This window comes from Saccopteryx bilineata, chromosome 2 (assembly GCF_036850765.1).
Source record: "Saccopteryx bilineata isolate mSacBil1 chromosome 2, mSacBil1_pri_phased_curated, whole genome shotgun sequence".
Classification (NCBI taxonomy): Eukaryota; Metazoa; Chordata; class Mammalia; order Chiroptera; family Emballonuridae; genus Saccopteryx; species Saccopteryx bilineata.
Genome location: NC_089491.1, coordinates 273,680,091 through 273,702,116, shown reverse-complemented (window position 1 = coordinate 273,702,116; position 22,026 = coordinate 273,680,091). Strand labels below are relative to the sequence as shown.

The following is a 22,026-nucleotide window of genomic DNA, read 5'->3' as shown; positions in this document are numbered from 1 at the left end:
CCCGTTGTGTGGATGTACGCCCCCCAAAGCCTCTCAGGAATAACTTTTCAGATGCGGTCCAGAGGAAGGGTAGTGTCCCTTGCCCCAGCGTTGGGGTGCTGGGGTGTGGGTCAGGGGCACTGCAGGCGAAAACAGACAGGTATCTCTAGCTCGCTCTTTTTCTTTCCTCTCCCCACCCTCCCCAACCCCCTATCCACACCCCCAACCACATCTCTGTGCCTGGCCAGGAAGCGGCAGCCGCCTGGGGAGGAAGTGAGCTGGAATCCCTTCCACTTGGGGCTGGATACTGGACGAGAGCTGAACTGTGGGTCCCCTTTATAATCCACCTGGGTCCCACCACAGGTGCAGTGCCTGCTGACCCTGAGAGAGGCAGAGACGGTAGGCCCCCTGTTCACAGCCGAGCAGACTGCCGGCGGAGGCTGGGAGCCTTGCCCAGGGCCCCTCTGTCTGAGGGCCCCTCCTGCCTCTTTTCAGAAACCCCATCGCCTCTGGGTTTCCCCATCTGAGCGTCTTCTGTAACGTCTTCACTTGATCTTTCCCACCGTCCCCGAAGTTTTGCCTGGCAGACAGGTGTCTAGAGTAGCCTGTTGGTAAACTTGGGTTAGAGGCTGGGGAATGAAGAACTCTCTTGCGAAACAGATGGCCGTGGGCTTCTCCTGACGTGAGCTCGGATTCTGCCCGGGCTCTGTCCAGAGGGTGCCCTCCAGAGGGTGCTGATGATTTGCCGTCTCTGTCAGTCAAGTCTGCCCATCTCCTCCAGGGAAGACACAAGAAGCAGCCGCAGAGTGATACAGTCCAGGTTGGACCTGCCCGAAGCCTGCAGCACAAACAGCCTGCGGGGATGGGGGGGCAGATTTGGGTGAGTGGCTCTGGATTCCAGGGCCGGCCTCTGTGAATGTCTGGGCGCACAGGTCCTGGTCCAAAACAAACAGAGAAGAACAAAAGGAAACCAGTGAGTCTGGCCCCTGCTGCTTCAGGCCCTGTTTCCTGGCTGGGCCTGGCGGGGCCGGTTTGGCTCGTTCCTGAGTGTTATGGTCGGAGGGGTCAGGGCGTGAGCGGCAGCGCCTGGATTTGTGGTCTAAAAATATGGCCCTTGGTTTGCTCACTTGATTGCTTCCCGTGCCTCGGTTTCCCCGCCTGTAAAAGAAGGCTTGGGAGCAGAAATATCCCTGCCCTGGATTTGGGGTTGGTGGTAAGTGTTTTCTCGGGGAAAAGCTGGAGAGTGAGCTGATGGAAGTTGACACGCACAGGCCTCTGTGCAGGCCTCTTCCCCAGTCTCTCAGAGGCCACTCTGATGTCCTGGCTCCTCCAGTGGCCACGGGCCTTTGTTGCATCCAAATCGGATCGACTCCCAAATCCTCCATGGCTCCTTGCTGGCTAGACCACGTGGCTTGGTGTTCAAACCACAGCCACTTTGCAGCTGTGTGACCCGGGGCGAGCCACTTAACCTCTCTGGGCCCATTTCCTTCCCTGTATAAGGGGGTTCCGAATCGCACCTGCCGTTGGCTGCGCCTGTGAGAGGATGGATGGATGGGCTAGCAGGTGAAGTGCTCGCTCACACAGGGCGGGCACGCAGCATGTGCTCCTGTTATGGCTGTCGTCCTTATTTCTCTTAGGGGCACCCCCAGTCTGTGGAGGGAACAGACTCTCGCCCAGAGTCCTCATGAGCTCTCCCCTCCCCCTCCCCCACGTTCCGTTACTCCCTGACCTCTTCAGACACCCCCCACCACCACCACCACTGAGCTTGGACACACCAGCCTTTCCTCTGCTTTTGCAACACACCCAACTCGCTCCAGCCTCCAGGCCTTTGCACGGGCGTTGTGCCCACCACCTGGGGCGGATGTTGCCCTTGGAGTGAATCTGGAGACCCCTGCCGGGACCCTCTGCGTCCCAACACCCTGTGGCTGCCACTCAGAGCTTCGTGGGCAGTGGAGCCTAGCCCGACCTGCTGCAGATAGGCAGCTGACACCCAGAGGAGCTGAGACTTGTCTGATTCACACAGCTGGTTGCAGCCAAGGTTCAGACCCCTGGCTGACCACCAAACCATCCTCGTTGGCCTGTGTGCGTGTGTGTGTGTGTGTGTGTGTGTGCACGCGTGCACTGTGTCTTTTCACCCTCCGGGCCTGTCACCAGGATGACCCCTGTTCAGAATACCAATGTGAGGGTCATGTTTGCTTTTCCTGAGATTACAAGGAGGACAGAAATATTTTAAAAGGCCGAGCTGCCCTCTAGCCATGTCACCCTGGAGACTGGAGGACGGTGGGGAAGGGACCAGCAGTGGATTGGGCTCCAGGGCAGGCCCTGGCCGAGGAGGTGGGCAGCTTGGGCCTGGTGGGGGGAGAGGGTGGACATTCTGGCTGGGAGGAAATGGGGGGAACACGCCTGGAGCTCGCTTTCCCCACGAGCGAGCAAGCGAATAGTGAAGAGGTTTTTCTACCGAGCTATAAAAAGGCCTCCCAGGGTTTCAGCTCCTGAGTGTCGGCTGGAAGCCCGCCAGGGTTACCATGGCGATGAGGAATTATTACTTACTGCCAAGGCTGGGAGAAAAGGCTCCCACTTTTGGCTCCCCAACAAGAGGAGTGGACTTATGTAATTCCCTGTGTTTATGGGCCTGAGTGGCAGGAGGCGGGAAGGATCGCGGAGGCCCGACCTTGTTGGCGGCCCCGCTGTGGGTCGGGCGACCGTGGGGTTGTCCCCGCTGGCCGGCGGGCCCCGCCTTGGGGGGGGCATCGCGGGGGGCCCCGGGCGCGGGGGGGGGGGGGTGGCCTGGCTGCAGCCGGGCCGCGGGGCCTCCCCATCCCGGGGAGCCCGTAGTCTCGCGGGAAGGCGGCGGGGCTGGAGGGGCCGCCCTCTCCCGGTGTGGGCCTGCAGGAAGGATGGGTTGCCGTTGGACGGGGTGCGTCTTCTGGAGGCCAGCGGAACAATCTGTGTGTGGACTCGGCTGACCCGCTGCTGGCACGTTTTCCTTGTCTTTCTTTTGCTTCTCTCTCTCTCTGTCTCTCTCTCTCTTTTTTTTTTTTTTTTTTTTTTGAGGGAGAGTTACTTCAAGTTGTGTTTGGAGCTGACGTGAGTGGAAGGCTGGTCATGTGTTCGGTAAGGAGAAGTTTCCGGGCTCAGTGGCGGGTAGGCAGGCAGGCAGGCAGGGAAGGAGAGAGAGTGGGCTGGGATGGGGCCACGGCCTGCGGGAGGACTGGGACCGGGGCCAGGGACCCCATCTCGGGCCGAAGGCTCATCTGACAGGAGCCTGCTTCGACCTGGAGTGGTGGCTCACAGGCTGTGTGCTCACCAGGCGTCCCTAGGATCAGACAACGGGTTGGCCGCCCTGTAGCCAGAGTGGCTGAAGCCCTGGAAGAGGGCGCTGAGGGGGCAGGCGCCTGGTGGGGCAGCGCGTCCTGGCTGCCATCCGTGGGAGGGGACGTGTGGGGTGGGCACCGTGCTGCACTTCGGGGGCCACAGGCAGAGTCAAGGGTTTGGGTGGTCCTGGTCTGTTCTTTGGCATTGGCCCCAGAGGTGGCCTACGGCGGGGGGGGAGAGCTCAGGATTTGGGGGTGCAGCAGGGGAGGGGCCAGGTGCAGGCAGTGCTGCGGCATCCCCAGTGCCCAGCTCCCACCGTGGTGGCGCTTGGCTGGGTGCCCGTGTCTGGTTTGAAATCAGCGCCACCGGCCCAGGCTTGCCCAGGGCCCTGGCAGCCAGGAGCCGGATAAACACTGGAAAGTTGGAAGGGCTTCCCAAGCTCACAAGGAGCCTTCAGTTGCAAGTGGAGGGAGTGAGTGAGGGAGCGGCGTGTCCTGGGGTCTGGGTGCGCCGGGACTGGTGAGGGGCAAGCATTAACAGGCCGTGGGGGCTCCAGCCCAGGCCCGGGGGGGGGCAGGGTCTAGTTGCCAGATGGCATTGATTGCTTGCCACAGCCCGGGTTTGAATCCTGGTTCAATCACCTCTTTTCATACCGGGGTGGCGCCCCCTTACCTGTGTGAGCCTCAGTTTCCTCATCTGTAAGATGGGACCGTCAAGGGGTCACATAAGCGTATGGTGACGTAAGAGGAGCTGCAGCCTCCTGGGTCACTTTGTGGCCAGACCGCCAGGTTCCCATCCCAGCCAGATGCTTCCTGGCTGTGTGACCTGGGACAAGTCACTTCCCTCAGCCTAAATTTTCCTATCTGACAAATGGATGCACCAGCTGTCTCTACCCTGCAAGTTGTTGTTGTGTGACTGACAGGGGCTTGTAAATGATCCTGCCCCACCCCTGACAGACAGTGTGACCCTGTATAGGTCATGGAGCCCCGTGGAGCCTCACAGAGCCTCAGTTCTCTCATCCCTACAGTGTGAGCCGCCCGTAGGCATGCCCAGGGAAACCAACACAAAGCTACAGGGCCCAGCTTGGCCAGAGTCGGGGATGCTCTGTGAGTGTAGACATGGGCTTGGATTTAACTTAGTTACGTCTTGGTCTCTAGTGATCTCTTTTTTCTTCCTTGTTGAGAACCCTCCCATTTTATAGCTGTGGAAACGCCAACCTAGAGAGTTGGAGGTGGCTGGGTCCCTAGACTCTGTCTGTATCTGCCCTTGGGCCGGGGCCCCCAGGACTTCTCCAGCGTGTGCCTGTTTCGTCCCGTCTCGTCTCCCACCAAAACTGGGCCAGACACCCCGATTTGATAGTGCCCAGCGTGGTTTGGGGGCCGGGTGGGCAGGTCCAGCTCTCCCACTGAGGGTGGCAGCTGTGCTATTTGTTAGTGTCCCTGGATGCTGGGCTGGTGGCTAGCTCAGGGTCTCTCCTTTCAGGCCAGCAGGGGCCGGCGGAGGAGTTTCCCTCCTGTCTAGGCTGCCCACGCCACCTGCTTGCTGTCTGATTGTCCTTAGACCTCTCCTGGGGACCTTGGGAAAGGCCTCTGCTGTGCCCTCTTCCGGGGGCCCCACGCGTGTCCCTTTGCTGCCTGCTCCCAAGTCCTCCTCGGTGGCTGCCCCGGCCCTGCCCAGCTGGTCTCATGACTTGACCACCCCTACATGGACAGGGGTGTCCACACTGCACTGAGAGAAAAGTGCATGGGGCTGAACTCACACACACTCACACTCACAGGTGACGTCTGAATAAGTGCCCCTGCCCGGGTCAGTGCCCTGGTTTGTGCTCTTGACATTGACCTGTCGTTCTGCAGGGATGGTACCGTGGGGCAGGCGGTGATGGGGGGGCCTTGCAGGCTCATGGGACCTTTCTGTCTCATTTCTCACAACTGCGTGAGTCTACAGAGATCTAACAGAAAGGGAATAGGCCCCGGGGGCCAGGTGGTCCTGGATTCGAGTAGCTGCGCGAATTAGAGCAGTCAACGGCTTCACCCTGCCGAGCCTCGGTTTCCTCGGCTATACAGTGGGGATGAGTGTTGAGTACCTTGTAGGGCTCATGTGCAGGTCAGGCGCATCCCTGCATGCTGAATGCTCAGAGAAGCGCCTGAGTGTGCTGTGTGGTGTCGCTCCTGCCCATGCTGTGACTGCTTTTTCCTCGGCTCAGCCACGGGGAGGGAGAGGGGCGCTCCTGATCCCCACGGCCCTGGTGATGGGACTCAGGCCCTAGGCCAGATCCTGTGTGGGCCGGTTCTTCAGCTGTGTGGCCCTGGAGAGGTTGCTCACCCTTTCTGAGCCTCAGTTTCCTCATTTCCTCCTCACCTGTCAGCCAGGAGAGGAGGTCGGGACAGGGGGCCTGGCTCGTGCCCCGTGAGAACTGGGCAGCCTCGACCTCTGGGCCCACCGCCTCTCAGCCACGTGCTCTGAGGCCTCCGTGTGCAGCCCCAGAGTGGGACCTGGTCTCAGTGCTGTCTGCGGGGGTCCCTCATGTGAGGGCCGAGCCCCCTTCCTCTCTGAGCGCTTTCCCTCATGGCTCTGTCCTCTGGGCTGCGTTTTTGCCTTTCCTGTTGTTCCCGTGGTACAGGTTTCCCTCAGACCCCTTCCTCCCTACTCCAGTGGTGGGGAGAAGGCCTTGGGTTGGGGTGTAATTTGCTCGTTCTGGAATGCACCGGGTTATCCTCGCTTTCGCCGAAGTGTGGGAAGTGCGTTTCTGTGTAACCAAAGCTAACGTAGGGGTAAGCGCCTGTCCATGGGCCCTCAGGCATCTTGGGAAGTCCAGGTAGGGCTTGCTTCATGCCCAAGGATGCCAGAAGTATTGCAGAGTACCCAGGCTAGACAGGGGAGCACCTGCAGGGCCTGGCGAGTCTGAGCTGCTGAAAGGGGTTTCCAGCATCGTAGTGTGGTGATGGAGGCTTGCATTTGGGGCTGGGGCATGTTGGTGAGAGCTTAGGGTCTCAGATTCTGTCTGGGCTTTACTGATCAGAACCTGGACGGGCAGAAAGTGGGGCTGGGCAAGAGGGTGTTCTCAGCCCCAAGAGCCTCTTTGCTGTTTCTTGGATGCTCCAGCCATGGTACTGCCCCAGGACCTTTGCACGTGCTGTGCCCTCTTCCTGAAACAGCCTTCTCTGAGATCTTGACAACTTTCCCACTGTTAGGCCTCTGCTCAGATGTCACCTCCCGATAGGAAAGGGGAAAGGGGTCTGAGCCAGATTCCCAGAGGACAGTCCCTGCCCTGAGGGCCCCCCAGAACCCAGGTTCAAATCCACCACGTCCCCCAGAGTTTTGTTCATCTTGGTCACGACTTTGTCTCCTGTGCTGGGCCTCTAAGTAGGTGCTGAGCACACAGTTGTGCCTGACTTGGTGTCCCTCGCAGTGAGCAGGGCCTCTCTGGGTGGGGGCTGGAGCATCCAGGCCAGTCACACCTGTGGGGGCTCTGGCAGGGAGGTGCAGGCCCCATGAGTTGGGATTCACGTTGTGCTCACCTTCCTCCATTCACCCCAGGTGTTCTGCAGCCAGGATCTGAGAGCGTGTTTTGAGGTGCGCCTGGGAAGCAGGGGTTTTCCGAAAGGCAGTTGTGCATTTGCTCGAGAATGCCCTGTAGGAATCCGTCCAGCACTCCCAGAAAGTCTGTGTTTCCTGGGTAAAGTCAGGGGTCAGGTTCACGAACAAGGAAGGTGGGGGTGGGGCTGTGGGGACCAGGGTGCCGGGAAGGGGTGCACTGAGGGCTGACAAGATGTGGCAAACATTCTGTGGACTTCAGTGTATTGAGTCCCTGTGACGGCCCTGAATCCCTTTCTGCAGATGAGGCACAGAGAGGGTCAGCAGCTCACCTGAAGACACACAGCAGCAGGCACATGGTGTTCATAGGTATTATTAGTAGACAATGGCTTTTCTGGGGCAGTTGTTTCTGTGCCCAGGCTGATGCCCAGCACCATAAGTGGGTTGCTCCCTGTGTCAGAGAGTAGTGGCTCAGCTGTAGGGGAGGCAGGATTTGAACCTGGGTTCTGGGGGGCCCTCAGGGCAGGGACTGTCCTCTGGGAATCTGGCTCAGACCCCTTTCCCAGTCCTAGAGAGAGCCCTGTGCGGTCCAGATCTGAGGCTGGAGATGTCCACACTGTCCTGGGAGGCTGGGGGTCAATTTCTCCCTGTGGCTCCAAGGCTGGGAGGCAGGAGGGGCTGTTCCTGGCCTCCTCCTTCTCAGAGTCGTGCATTTGCATGACAATGAGCCCTTTGTTCCCGGGTACAGCCTCCTTCCCAGGCTAATAACATAATTCCCGGCCTGTGAAGTCATAATGGGCCCTTTCTGCACTAGGTGGGAGGCCGGGTGGGCAGCTGTGTGGGCCGGGCCCAGGCAGAGCTGGTGATCAATCGAGGGGTGGTGATTACCAGGGGCCAGGCGCACCCCTTCATCCCTGGGCCTGGGGGTTGGGGGGCAGGATTTGCTCCCCTTGGCACAGGAGCTCACTGAGACTCTGAGGAGAGTCCAGCCCCTGAGCGGAACCACTTGAGCCTCCTCTTGGCCTGTGAAGTGGGGGTGAGTCATTGCCACTGGCTCTCTCCCCAGCGGCGTGGGTGTGAGAGTCTCGTTTCCTGTAAAGCCCAGTGGCTCTGTGGCGGGTCCACTCAGAGAAAGCGGTTCAAACCCGGGGCGTGTGGCTTCGGCCTCTGTGCCTCTCCTCTGTGTTTTCATCTGCTCACTGGAGGTTCTTCTGCCCAGGCCTGCCCAGCTGTAGGGCGCGCCTGGAGCTGGCTGTCGGTAGAACGGTGTGGGAGCTGGCTGTGGCCACCCAAACGTACATGCACCTGTTATTACCCAGCCCTGTGCCTGTGGCCTGCTTTGGAAAAAGGGTCTTTGTTGGAAGTATCTTCAGATGAGGTCACCCTTGATCATGGGAAGAACTTGAAGTGTAGGGACCAGTGACCTCACGAGGGACAAAGGAAAGATGCAGAAAGGGGCCGGCCTCCTGAAGATGGGCAGAGACTGGAGGGACGCAGCCACAAGCCAAGGGGACGTCTGGAGCTGCGGAAAGCTGGGTGGGGGGCAGGAAGGACCCGTCCCTGGAGCCCCTGGAGCCCGCGGAGAGCGCCAGGCGCTGGGGACTCCTCCGTGGCAGACTTGGGGCCTCTGGAGCAGTGCAGGAGAACATTTCTGTTGGCTGTTGACTATGGCTGATTGGCCAGACCTGGGGTGAGGGGGCTGTCGTTCAAGGGACATCAGGGCTGCGGTTTGCCACAGACAGCTGTCCCTGCGTATTAGGGACTGGCTAAGTCAGGGTCCCTGCCTAGCCCCGCCTTTCATGGCCGTTGTGCATCCCGCTGGGATGGGGGCACTACTGAGAATTCCGTAGCTTGGGGTCTCTCGGGTCTCCCCTCCAATCCTCTGCTCTTCTTGAAGGACATTCCCGCCTGTCACTGGCCATCTCTGTTTTTCGAGCTCCCTCAGGCTCCGCTAGCCCTTTTTGTGGCTTCCAGCTGAACATAGGTCAGCGGCTACCGGTGGCATCCTGGCAGCCTGTGGGCTGTATTTGGATACTTGATTAGGTTGAGTTTTACAGTCAGTGTTTTTGAAATAAAAACCGTGAACGGAGAGATGCCGCCCGATAGAAGTGTCTTCTGCAGGAACTAATTGGAAGTGGCGGGCCCCAGGGCTGCGTTCCCGGGCAGCGGTCTCTCCCTGGACCCTTCCTGCACGCCGCTCCTACCGAGCCCTGTCCTTGTCCTGTCCTGGCAGCCGCACTCCAGTGTGGTGGTGAGGTTGGGCTTTCACAGGCTTTCCTTCTCTTCCCCGCTCCTTGCATCTGGCCTGGGAGCCCCTCCCTTGGGGCCCGGGTTTATCTTGCTCCCTCCACAAACTGCTGACCACACACCAGGGAGGTGCTTAGCTTCCCTGTCGCCACTCCTGGGCCTCAAAGCTCATGTCACGATCTGGACTCCTGGCCGCAAGGGCCAGAGGACCTTTGGGTTCTTGACAACTCCATCATCAGACACGGGGTAATTGGCCATCACGCATCCATATTCCGTCATGGGACTGAGCTGAGCAGAGTGGGCCCTTTCCCCTGCAGCCTGGGCGTCTGGTGGAAACAGGCCAGGCCTGTGGGCGATGCTGGGCCCCTTGGTTCGGTCTGTTGGTTTGCTGGGGGTCAGGAAGAGGGATCGCACAGGAGGACCATGGTCAGGTGGGTGGGCTGTAGGCCCGCAAGGCCACTACTGGTGAAGCTGTTCTTACCAGCAGAAACATTTGTCCTTGTTCACATGTGGCCGGGGGAGGCCCGCCCCCTCTCCCCCGCAGAGATCTGCCCTGAAATACTCAGGACGACCCGTAAATTCCTCAGAAAGCTGTTCTCGAGGGCCTGCGTGCCTGGAGGAGGGGGTGGGAGGAGGCATTTCCGGCAGCTACACAGCTGTGGACACGGTTGCCAGATGTCGGAGCAGGGAGGTCGGCGGGAACTGGGACCTCCGCCTCCGTTTTGAGAGCTGGCCCCCTCTGCCTCGGGGTCTCAGCGGGAGACATGAGTGATGGCCTGTAGGCTGCAGATAGGCAGGGAGAGAGAGAGAGAGAGAGAGAGAGAGGCTGAGAGAGGCTTAGAGCCCGGCCTGGGGCTGTGGGGTGCAGGCTAGCCCCTTTCTGCATTCAGGCCGCCTGGGTTAGCTCCTGAGAGACAAGCGGCCTTGACTGTGAGGGTCTTCTGAGAGTCGGGACCCCGGCAGCATTCTTGGCAATACTCTCTTTCATGGGAGCAGCCCTGGCAGAGGAAACCACGTGAGCAGCACGAGCCCAGCTGGGTGCTGTTGGCTAGCAACCAGGGTGGCCTAGCTGGGGGAGGTGTGTGTAGTGTATTTTATTTTATTTTATTATTCTTTAAACCGTGGCAGAATGCACTCAACCGAAAAGTCACTCACTATCCTGGCCATGCGTAAGCGCACAGTTCAGTGTTGTTAGGCACGTTCATACTGTGTGGGCAACTATCCCCACGTCATCTCCAGAATGTTTTGATCTTGCAAAACTGAGACTCAGTTTCTTCTCATTAAACACTATCTCCCCATCCCTGCACCCCCTCCGCCACCCACTCCTGGTAAACCTCCATTCTACTTTCTGTCCTATGCATCGGACTCCTCTGGGTGCCCCTTCCCTGTGAGTGAAGTCACATGGCAGTTGTCCTTGCACGCCTGGCGTCTTCCGCTCAGCAGAATGTCAGAGCCGTGTTCCGTGGCCCGTTTCCTCCCCTGGTGGTTGGTTCCTGCCCTTGTCCGGGCAGTGAGGGGGTTGAACCCAAGGCTCCGGGTTTAGGAAAACGGTTGCAGCCTGCCCTGCGTGGAGAAGCTGTCAGGCAGGTGGGCCGCAGGGCGCCGAGCCCGACGCTGCTCGCGGCTCTGTTCCTGGCCCCGGGGAGAAGCGGTTTGCCCAGGTCACACAGCTGCGGCCAGCGTCCCACCCCTCCCTCGCCCAGACATCAGCCTCTTCTCGGGGTACTACCCCCCTTCCTGTCCGCCTGCAGAGAAAATTGCCGTGTGGAAGACCAGATGGAGAAGCTGGGTCTAATGGAAAACACACCCCTCCCAGGCCGTCCAGAGCATGAGGTCGGACGGAGAGCCGGGAAAAAGCCAGGCGGTGCCTGTGAGATAGATGCCCAAGAAGGGTGGCCGCGGCCTGGGCAAGGCATCTGTCCCCTGCAGAACCCCCTGTGACCCTGGTTGTGGGTGGGTTGTCATGGCTGTAATCTCTCTTTCTCTCTCTCTCTCTCTCTCTCTCTCTCTTCCTTTTAAAATGAAATGGGGAAAACACATTGAAGAGGAAGTGATTTTGAGCAGATCCCGTGGCGGGGGAGCAGCAGGGCTGGGCCGCGTTGGCCGTGGTCCCGCGGACGCAAATGCACCAATTAAATTGAAAGCAAACGGGCCTCCCTGGCGGCTCCAGCTGGCACCGCGTCCTTTCTGCTTGAGGGCTCGGTGGGGGTGCAGGGTGTGAGCGCGCTGGGTGTGCGTGGCCTCCGCCTGTGGTTCTCGGGCTCGGAACCCAGCCCGGCCACTTTCCAGGCAAGTGCGTTCCACTCTCCGAGACCCCGTTTCCTGGTCTGTCGAAGGGGATGGGCGTGTTCGGTGAGGGACATCAGAGGCTCCCCGTATGTGGGTGTCGGTGGCCGAGGCCTGGCCTGCTGATAGTGAGGGGACATGCGGGGGCCTGTGAGAGGGCAGGAGGCAGAGCAGGATGGAGATCATCCGGAGTGGGGACCCTTTTTAGGGGAAAGGATAGATTCTGGTGTGTTCTGCCCTGGTGTCTGTTTTTCACTGAAGGTTGTTGCAAGATGGGGTGGGCTCTGCTCAGGTCATGGTGCCCACCTGGACCCCGCAAGCAGAGGGGTCTAGGGGAGGAGGGGGGTGGTCCAGCCACGCGGCCCCACATGACCGTGCACACATCCCTGTCCCTGTTTGGGCTGCTGTCTCCCCGCCTACAGAAAAAGGGTGTTAGAAACACTCTCTGTCTTCGGGTGTGGGTCTCTGCATCCAGCGTGACCTTCTGATCAGGGACTTGCTCTCTCGTTTGGTCACAGTTCACTTCACCCAGCCTCCGTGTGCTCATCTGCAGAGTAGGGACGTGAATAGTTACTACCTACTCGTTACTGACCCGCCCCTTGCCTCCCCGCAGCAGTGCAAGCAGCGCAGGGCCGCGATGGCTGCAGTCTCACTTCTCCAGCCCTTCTCTGGGCGTGGAGCTCTCTAGGTCTTTCCTCAGCGGGCTTTGCCCTCAGCCCCTCCCTGGCTGGATTCTGGAGATCCGACCGGAGGTGGTTTTCCCAGGGTCTTCTGTACCCAGCAGGCGGTGGCTCGGGGAACGGTTTCTGTGGGCTCGTGGGTTACTGGGAGTGGTGATGCTCATCTGTGTCCCCCCTGGAGGCTGGTGGGGGGCAAGCGTGGGGATGTTAGTGGGATAAGGGCATGCCTGGCCTGGGCATTGGTTTAAAAAGTGAGACCAGAAAAGCCTTGGAAAATGGAACAGCTAAATTGATATCCATCAGTCTATCCATTCGTTGGTCCATTTTCCATCTATCTGTGCTGTCTGTCCATCCATCTGTCTGTCTCTGTCTGTTCATCTATACATCCACCCGCCCGCCTGCCCATCTGTCCATTCGTCCACCCGTCGTCCATCTCTTGTGGAGTGCCTGGCTGGGGGCTTTCGCTGTCGGGTCAGGCCTGTTGCTGGGTGTCAGTTCAGACGGGTTTACTACTGTGACCCCCAGTGCTTGAATACCGTAGATGCTCAAGTAATTTCCTGATTGACCCGATTGATCCGCTTGGCATGGGCGTCTTTCTCTTGCCTGGCTCTGTCGTGAGGGTGGGCAGGTGGCAGCCCCGAGGGCAGCAGCACCCTGAGCTGGGCTCTCCACGGGGTGCCCCAGGTAGGCAGTGCGCCAGGTGAACAAAGCAGATATTCGTGGAGCGCCCCCTCTGCTGTCCACCCAGAGCCGGTGCGGAGCACAAGGGTCTCTGCAGGTGCGGCAAGGGAAGGGGAGGCCACGCTGGAGTGGAGTGGCCCCTTCATCCGCTGACCAGCGTCTTTGTAAGAGGTGGGGACATCACAGGAAAGACACAGAGACACAGGAATAAGGCCGTGATGGAGGCAGAGACTGGCGTGATGCTGCCACAAGCCAGGGGCCACCTGGGGCCACCAGGAGCAAGAGGAGACAAGGAGCAGACCCCCACCCCCTAAGCTTCCAGAGGGGGGCATGGCCCTGCCGGCCCCTTGATTTGGGGTTCTGGCCCCCAGAACAGCGAGGGAATAAACTCCTCTTGTTTTTAGCCCCTCTGTGTGTGACAGTTTGTTAATGGCAGCTCTAGGAAACCAGTGTGCCTACTGTGCGCTAGGCACCGTGCTTCTTGCGGGGGTGTTCAGCAGTCAGAAGGGACGCAGAGCAGCTACTGGGCGTCAGACTCTGTTTGGATGCTGAAGAGACAGCGGTGACGACGAGACCCGAGACCCGAGACCTGGGACCAATGGGGGCCCTACTTGCAGGCTCCCAGTGCCTCTGTGTGATCGGCCCTCGAGAGGCTGGCCGTGGGTGGGGGAGTAACAGACGTGTCCCCTCTGTGGGACTGCGAGTTCTGACCACCGCTCTCCCGTGTGTGTGTGTGCGCGCGCGGTGGGGGCCACGCTCCCGCCTGGGAGCTGATTGTGCATTCTGAGGCTCCCCTGCCTGTCACAAGTTCAGAGTCGGTGCCCATTAGTTTCAAGAAGACTGCCGGCACGCGGGGTGCAGACAGCTCACCTTGCATCCTCCCCGGAGCGCGGGCTCGGGTCTGAGGGCTCCCAGGCACGTCCCAGCAGCCCCATCGCCTCCACAATGTCCCCCTGGCCCCTGCCACCCTCCCCAGAGACAGCCCAGCTGTAATTCCACCCTCCCTAGGTCAGAACCGGGCTGCTCAGGACATGGAAAATCTAGGCAGTGGGTCTCGGTGTGGCCGTGACCGTCGTGCCTAAGGCTAGAGGAAGGGGGGCAGGAAGCCCCACGGGACCTTTCAGGTTTCCCCCGCCCCCCCCCCCCCGAAAGAGGACTCTGTCCAGCAGGGTAGGGTAGACACATGAAGTGGGGCTCTGACCTTGCCTCTGCTGGACGCGGCCATTTGTTGAGCACCTGCCCTGTGCCAGGCGCTGTGACTGGCTTTGGGGTACAGTGCAGAGCGAGGTGGGCACAAGGGCAGAGCCACACGGGAGGCTTTCTCCTTACCAAAGCCGTCCAGTGGACAGGAACAAGGGATCATGGGTGCTGCCACATTGGCCTGCAGCCTGTGATGCTCTCCTGAGGCAGCCGGATGGCCCTTGCCATGTGCCACCGCCTTGGCAGGCATGGTGGATAGAGGTTCATGCAGGAGCCCGCCGTGGGCGGTGGGCAGGAGCCCTGCCTCCTTCCTGGCCTTCCTCTGCCTGATGAGTGGGGGCCCCCGGCAGTGGGGAGGGCTTCGCTCTCCCTGAGGAGGCTTCTGGGCCGGCGGTTCTCCCAGCTCGTGGCTCGGGCTCCTCCCTCGCTCCACCGCATCTCCCGTGGGCAGAAGGAGGACGGGAAGAGGACCCGTGTCTCGCTCTCCCCCACAGGGGCCGTAGGAAGGACTTAGGGCTCCGTGGCTGATCCTGCTTCTCTTCTGTTTTCTTCCCACAGCTGCCTGTGACGGGGCTCCCCACGAGCAGATGACAACTGGCTGTTAGTCCTCGGTGGCCGTCAAGGGGAAGCTTGTCCGGACGACTGCCGCCAGCCATGTCGGGGTCCACGCAGCCCGTGGCGCAGACGTGGAGGGCCACTGAGCCCCGCTACCCGCCCCATGGCATCTCCTACCCTGTGCAGATCGCCCGGTCCCACACGGTAAGGGGCACCCCGGGCCACCTTCGGGGTGCTCTTCCACCCCCGAGTTCCCTCCCTGTTCCTCGGAGTCAGGGCTGGTGCAGCCTACCTGTGTCCCTGAGGGGAGGTGGGTGCCTTGGCAGCGACCCCTAGTACCTGCTGCAGCCGCTGCCGGCCTTGGGCATCTGGTGACCTAGTGCCCACGCTGACGCTAGGAAGTCGGAGTTGGGGCCGGCCAGGCCAGGCTCCACTCAGAGACGATGGTGGGGTTTGCGTACCAACACGGAGTGCCCGCTACGTACGGTTCTCTCACAGCCCAGCTGCACCTGGGCTCCCTCCTTGCTTTAGGATGGGGGCGGCTCCCTGGGGCCACGCCTGAGGGTCCTTCCTCTCCCGGATCCTGGTCTTGGAGTGTCTTCCCCGTGGGGATGCTCGTGGCCTGAGACGGTGAGGCCCAGCCTGTGTCATGTCTCTGAATCCCCGATCTGGGGTCCAGCGTAGGGCCCCTGCTCACTGAGGGGGGTGACCGGCCCATGGGGGACCTTGAGCCCTTGCCACCAGCTCTGCCCGCCTCCTAGTGGGGGCCCCATTTCCTGCCTCCACCTCTCACTGCACAAGGATGGGCCTCTGGTTCTGCTCTGTTGGCATTTAACGGGCACCTTCTGTATAGTGTGTCCTCAGGTGCTGGCCAGAGGGCTCTCAGCGTCCTCCTGGGCTGCCCCATGTGGCCTCTGTGTATCAGGCCCCCTACTGCGAGCCCTGGGCCTAGCAGCACGCTGGGGGGGGGTTTATTATTGTATATCACTGCCATCATTGTCATGGTCACAACAGCAGGGACGAAAGCAAGTTCATTTTCTGAGCTCTCCCTGTAGGGCGGGTGTGGGGTTCCCAGCCCGTCTATTCATACCGTATGCTCGTTTCTTCCTTCCAACGCCTGGGCGGGGGCGCATGCGCGCACGGGGTGTGTGTGGGGGGGAGTGGTGGTGGGGCAGGTGGAGGCTTGTGTGCTCCATGGTGGTGACGGGAAACATTTTGTGGGTGAGGGAGCGGGACAGGTTGCTTCTCTGAGCCACTGTCTTTCAGCCACAAAGTGGAAGAGAGAGAGGGAGCCCCCTCCTGATTCTCGTGGAGAGGAGACGTGATGAACTGTGGACAGCACCTGGGGCCACCCATTGTGTCCATTTGCTCTGATAGTGTTTCTTTTTTTAAACAATTTTTTCATTGATTTGAGAGGGAGGGGGAGGGGGGAGGGGGGGCATCAACTCCTTCCGCTTAGTAGTTCCATTTAGTTGTACGCTTGACTGGGGATCGAACCTGCGACCTCCGTGAGCCTGTTGATGCTTTATTCACTGACCCACCCAGCCAAGGCCACCCTTATATTACTTGTTGCTGTCACTATTTGCTGCCTGGAGGTCCCTGTTCGCAGCCTGTGGCCTCTCCCACCCTTCCCCGTAGGCCAGCCTCAGGGACTCCCCCGGTCCTCCGTAGTCCCTGCCCTCCTGCTGTCCCTCTTGCCCTTTGCCATGGCTGGGCACTGTCCAGTCCCTTGGGGTCACCAGCTGACCCCAGACACATCCTGCTCTTCTCCTGCCGGACCGTCGGTGATGTAGGCTGTGGCTGGACAGGACCCAGTGGCAGGAGGCTAAGGCCAGAGGTGAGCAGAGGCCCTGGGCAGCTAGAGGGTAGGGTGTCCTTCCCCTGTGTGGTGACCGCAGTGGGGCTCCGCTCCCTGACCATCTGCTTTACTGGGTGATGTTGGGCTGCTCACTTAGCCCCTTCAGGCAACCTCAGTTTTCCCATCTGTAATATGGGTTTTATGGGTCTGAGCGAAGTGCTTGGGGAGTGAATGGATGTGGCCTCATCTCTCTCCTCTCAGTGGGTGGCAGGACATCTGAGGAGGACCCCGGTCTCCTACGGGCCGCGGGAGCTGCTTCCTCCGCTGGCCGCGTTTCGGCCTGTGTCAGGTGCGGGCCGCTGCTCTGTTATGCTGGTGCAAAGGGAAGGCTTGATTCTGGGTGTTCTTGCTGACGGGGGCCCAGACACAGGCGGTGGGGAGCCCCCGTTCCCCTGATGCCGCCTCAGGCCTGGGCCCGTCCCTCGGACTGGTGTCTGTGCTGTGCCCACCTGCAGGGTCTCTCTGTGCCCCGGTTCTCCATCTCTGTGGTTTCGGCTTCCCTCCTCCACAGTATTAGGACCCCACATCTTTCCCTGAGGGATCCTAGGGGATCCCTGACCCTGAGGGTTTTCCAGGATTGAGGGTCCCGACGCATTCTCCTCCTTGCTTCCTTTGGGACTTTTTGGGGCCCGATTCTGCCATCTCCCCCAAGTCCCCCAGGATCCCCTGAGCTCTCCTGAGCTCCGGTAGTCTTTGTGCTGAATGAATGTGTTCAAGTCAGAAGACCCAGGGTCTGAATCCGGGAGCTACCTTTTCTTGCTGTGTGGCCTTGAGCAAGTTACTTAACCTCTCTGTGCCTCAATGTAGGAGGGCCGTTGAGAGTGCAGGCTCTGGAGCCAGACTGCTTGTGTTCATGTCCTGCCTCAATATATTCCAGCTGTGGAACTTACCACCCTGTGCCTCAGTTTCCCCATCAGTAGACCAAGGGTCTTTGTAAGATGTTAAGGGTCAACTCAATTGACACGCTTACGTGGGGCCCTTGCCGAATCCACCGGGGCAGAGCATTCTCATTCTCATGCGCTGATGTCACGACAATGACAGTTTTGATGACGACATGTCGCTGTGAGTATCCTTTCCGTTGCGCTCCCTGGGCGCACTGTGGGCTTGTCGTCCCAAAGAGGGGCCGTGGCCGGGGCGACTGATCTTGTCAACATTTCAGGCTTGTTGGGGCTGCGTGGCTCGCTGTCACAACCCCTCAGTGCTGCTCCTGTTGTCTTGCGACAGCAGCCCAGCCAAGACATCTAGCTGTGGCCGTGAGCCAGCGACACGTGACGGAACAGGCTGAGCCCGGCTTTGGCCTTGGGTTTGTTGTCTCCTGTCCTAGATCCGTGCTTATCACACTCTGCGGGAAACACCTGCCTGCTTAATTTCCAATGTGTCACCACCCGATACGTGGCCCCGTGGCATGTGGCCCAGTTCGTGGTCACGGGGGCTCTGGGCCGAGGCCAGTGGGGCCTGTGCTGGCCGCACTCTGGCCGTGGTGGTCTTGATGACGGTTGGTAAAGGGTTGGAACGCTCGCGTCCTCTGCGCCCACTGCACTGAGCGGGCCTGTGATGTCCTGGACCTCACGTGCGGCAGGGCTGCTTTGGGCTGAGGGTCACGGACCCCGGGGGCTGCCCACGTGTGGGGCAGCAGGCAGGTTGGAATGCCGGCTCCTTTGCCTGTACCCTGAATGCCGCCTGGGGTGGTCTCCCCCTTGGCTTTGTGTCCCCTCCTGCTTGGGGACGGCTCCAGGGGGATGGATGGTTTGGCTTTCGAGAGCTAGCCTCATGGGAGCTCCCACACCGGGAGCATCATTCATCTTTCTTTCATTCAGTTCATTCAGCAATCACTTGCCCTATAGATGCAGTGGTGAACGGAACAGCAGCACCCCTGCCTCGCAGCGCTGGTGTTCTCATGGGGGGGGCAGTGAGCAGGAGAGGGGGAGGGAGGGAGGGAAGGAGGGAGAGAGGGACGAAGGGATGGCTAGGTTGGGGAGCTCCTAAGTGAAGCTGGTCCGGGGAAGCAGGTCTTACTGTGAAGCTGATGACATTGGACTTGAACCCTGGAGGGAGTGAGAGGGTCAGGCACGTGAGAGTCTGCCCAGAGAACATTCCAGGCTGAGGGGACAGGACGGCAGGTGCAGAGGGGCCGTCTCGACTGTAACCCCTGTCATTCTAGGAGGAGTCCTTGAACCAGGGTTTGGGAACAGACTAAATTGCTCCTTTGCCTGCTTCAGATATCTCCTTGGCCCCTTCTGGAGTGAGGGGCACCCCTTCTCCCACCCCAGCCACAAAGGAAGCCCCCCTTCCCAGATCAGTGTCCCTCGTGCATCTCAGACATGACCCGGGCAAGCCACCCACCTCCCTGTGTCCAGGATTCTCATGTTTGTATGGGGATGTGGAGTGGCCGTAGGGGTTCAGTTAATTAACATATATATAGAAAGTTTGGTGGCGGGCACAGAGCACGCAGTTGAATAACATTGGGTACTATTATTATAATGACCGCTTTGTTCACACGTGGCAAGGTCTCCTGCTCTGGGCTGAGGCAGGAGGCTGCCAGCCTGAGAGCCCGGTGTTTTCGGGCTTACGTGGCTCATGGCGAGCCCCACCTCGGATCAGGCCTTCCTGGGGTCTCCCCAGTTCTTGCCTTTCTATAGAGTTTCCAGGTCCCCTTAGCCGGGGGTTGGGGAGTCCCCTGGGCTCAGCCCTGGAGACTGGCTTTAGGCCCCAGGTGGAGATTAGTGTGGACACCACAGAAGTGGCCCCTCAGATGCTTGCTCCCTAGTGGGACTTGGCTGACGAGCTCATCCCGCATGGTTCCTGACCTGGGAAACTGAGGCCAGGGAGCGGGTGCCGTGGCCCACACGCCACGGGTCTCTCCCTGCCTCCTCTGTTGGCAGCTGTAGGCACTGTCTCGCGCAGGCCGTCTCCCGAGGGATGGGACTGTCTGCCTCTCCGCCTCTTTGCTCATTTTGCTTTTGTGCGAAAGATCCGGTGGGAGAGATTTCCTCCTGGCACGCTGCACGGCTTGCTGATTTCTTCTCACACCTCTGTACGTGCGTGTGTGAGATTTTTGCCTGGCAGCCTTGCCAGAGTGATCCCTGAGGCCTCCTCTCCCTCCCTCGAGCCCTTTCTTTTTCCTTCTCCCCGGCCTCCCTCCCCCTGCTTTGCTTCCCATTTGCAAACACCTGGTGCTTTGTGCTAGACATCCTGGAGTGTGGGGGTGGGGGGGGGGAGGAGCCTTCTAGAAGCTGCCTTCAGCCTTAGGGGGGGATCCTTAGAAAGTGAGGGAGGGGATTGGCAGTAGGGCAGAGGCTTCCTTTCATCTGGGCCAGTCGCTGGTTTCAAACATGAGGAAACTGAGGTTTGAGTGATGGACACCTACTTCCTCCAGCGTGAGAACCTGCAGCTCTGTCTCACATTGGGGTACTCTGGAAGGCCCCTCAGGCAATGTTTGCAGCCTCTGAGGTTGACAGGGGTTCCCATTGATTCCCGTCTCAACCTCTCTGGCTTCCGGCCTCCCAGCCTCTTACATGCTTGTTTCAGAGGGTCTGAAACACAGACATGCTCAGCACACCCACCTCTTCTCATCCAAGTCTCAATGCAGAAACAACTACTTAAATAGGTAAGCCAGATAGCAAGAGAATGACTACGTTTTTATGGAAAACTGGGAGAATTAAGAAAGGTGGCAAAGAGAAAACAAATTACCGGCACTCCCACTCTGCCCTAAGCCTTACCCGTGTCAGACATCACTAATCGATTGCCACGCGCAGTCTCCCTGAGTGTTTGAGGCAGACAGAACTAATTGATTTGGGTTGGTAGACTTGTGAAAGCATGTCCTGTTTTCTTGTTTGAAAGATTCTTTGTTTTTTTAAAAAAAATCGACAATTGCGGTGCATCTGATTTGTTAACGTTTCGTTTTTCCTGGATAGTAATGGATAACAAACGACATTTGACTAAAAAATTGGAGGAGTTTTGCCTGAATTTTAATCCTTCCGACTTCCATTTTCATTTGTGTACATGACACACAACCTTGGGGTCTTCCTTTTGTTTTGGAGCCTGCTCTTCTGTGTCTGCGCGTGTGGACCCCATGCCCCCCTCGTACCCAAGGTCGGCACCAGGCCAGCCGTCCCCGCTCACACGCAGCCTCGGCTGTCTCATCTGGAAAGTGGGCAGAAGATCGCGGAGCCCGGTGCTGGTCCAGAGCACCTGTGAGCCGGATGTGCCCCTTCTCGTTGACAATGGGCTCACACACTCTGTCCTCTCTCTGTAGGACATCGGGCTGCTCGAGTACCAGCACCACCCTCGCGACTACGCCTCGCACCTGTCTCCCGGCTCACTCATCCAGCCCCAGAGGAGGAGGCCCTCCCTGCTGTCTGAGTTTCAGCCTGGGAATGAAAGGTGAGGCCAGGCACATGCGCACATGTGTGCTCAGAGCCACGAAGCTGTTGCACAGATGGGGGAAATGGAGGCCCCGTGGAGGACGGGAGCCCGCAGGGTCAGTGTCACATCGGGGTGTCGGGCTGTATGTGTGCTCATGTCCCTGCAGCAAGGACAGAGAGGTGCGGGAAGAGTTGTGTGGCCCGTGGACTTCCCACCATGGGTCTTGAGTGGTCTCTGAGCGGTCTCTGGGCGTGCAGCCCAGGCAGGAGGGGGTGACTACTAAGACGTGGGGGTGCGGGGCTGGGGCGCTGGCTGGGAGGGGCTTGTCTACATCTGAGTACACACAAGGGGGGCCCCCTCTCTTCCCTCCCTCTGTCGTCCTCCTTTTTTCTTAGGTCCTCTTCTGTCTCTCAGCTGGTGGACAAGGGTCCCTGGTGTCTGCCTGCTGCTGGGCAGCTTAGCTTTCCTTAGGTCCCGGTGGGAGGGAACCAGCTTATGTGGCAGGGTGGGGAGCCCAGTGAGGAGAAGGCCAAGACCAGGGTGGGGCGCCGTGATGCCTAAGATGATAACAGCATAGTTGATCAGAGTCCTGAGCATCTAACGTGGGCTGGCCCGTCCTAGACTATGGACACACAGCAGGGATCTAGACAGATGGCTCTGCTCACAGGGGTCCCGTAGTGTAGCAGGGAGATGTGCCACAAATGCACACACAGGGTGACTCCAGAATGTGGCAGGTGACCTGTTAACTACGGGGTGGGGAGGGGCTCCTCTGGGGTGGCCAGGAAAGGCCTCTCGGAGGAGGGATTCCTGGTTGATGAGTAACTGGCTGTTCAGAGAACTAGGTGAAGGCAGCCAGGCAGAGGGAATGGCACGTGCAAAGGCCCAGTGGTGGGAATGTGCTGGGAGTGTTTCAGGCAGGCGAGGAATCCAGTGGCTGGAGTGAGTGGGTGACTGTGGGCTGGAGGGTGAGCGTCATGGGAGCTACGAAAGGGTTTTGAGGTCAGAGGGGCAGGATTTAATTTCCACTCTAAGATCCTTCAGAGCGATTGTGGAGACTAATGGGGACCCCTGAGGCTGGCCTGTCACTGAGGAGGCTGAGGTTGAGGGACAACCAGTGTTAATTCTCTGGGACTGGAACTCGAGAGACCAGGCCTGAACTCTTTGTGGTGTCACATCCTCCTAGAGGCATCCCAGGGCCATGCTGGGGGGGCGGGCATCACCAAGGGCCACACCTGTAGTATTTTAGGAGCAGGCAGACTTGAGTGGGTAGATGTTTTGGAGCTGAGACCTGATGTGGCTGGTGAGCAGGGTGGCTGCTGTTGGAAG

The 22,026-nt window shown here is 59.5% G+C and overlaps 1 protein-coding gene across 21 annotated transcripts in view; it reads left to right on the top strand.

Moving 5' to 3' along the window:
* Positions 1–22,026, top strand: part of NCOR2 (nuclear receptor corepressor 2) — a 182,754-nt gene that overhangs the window by 33,947 nt on the left and 126,781 nt on the right. For 20 of the 21 annotated variants that reach the window (XM_066260796.1, XM_066260804.1, XM_066260812.1 and 17 more), the window contains 2 exons: positions 14,481–14,681; positions 20,591–20,718. In XM_066260796.1, coding sequence (XP_066116893.1) covers positions 14,577–14,681; positions 20,591–20,718 — 233 coding nt within the window. In that variant the 5' untranslated portion in view covers positions 14,481–14,576. Of the gene's footprint in view, positions 1–2,845; positions 3,094–14,480; positions 14,682–20,590; positions 20,719–22,026 lie in introns of those variants that run through there. The other variant, XM_066260795.1, reaches the window with a different exon arrangement.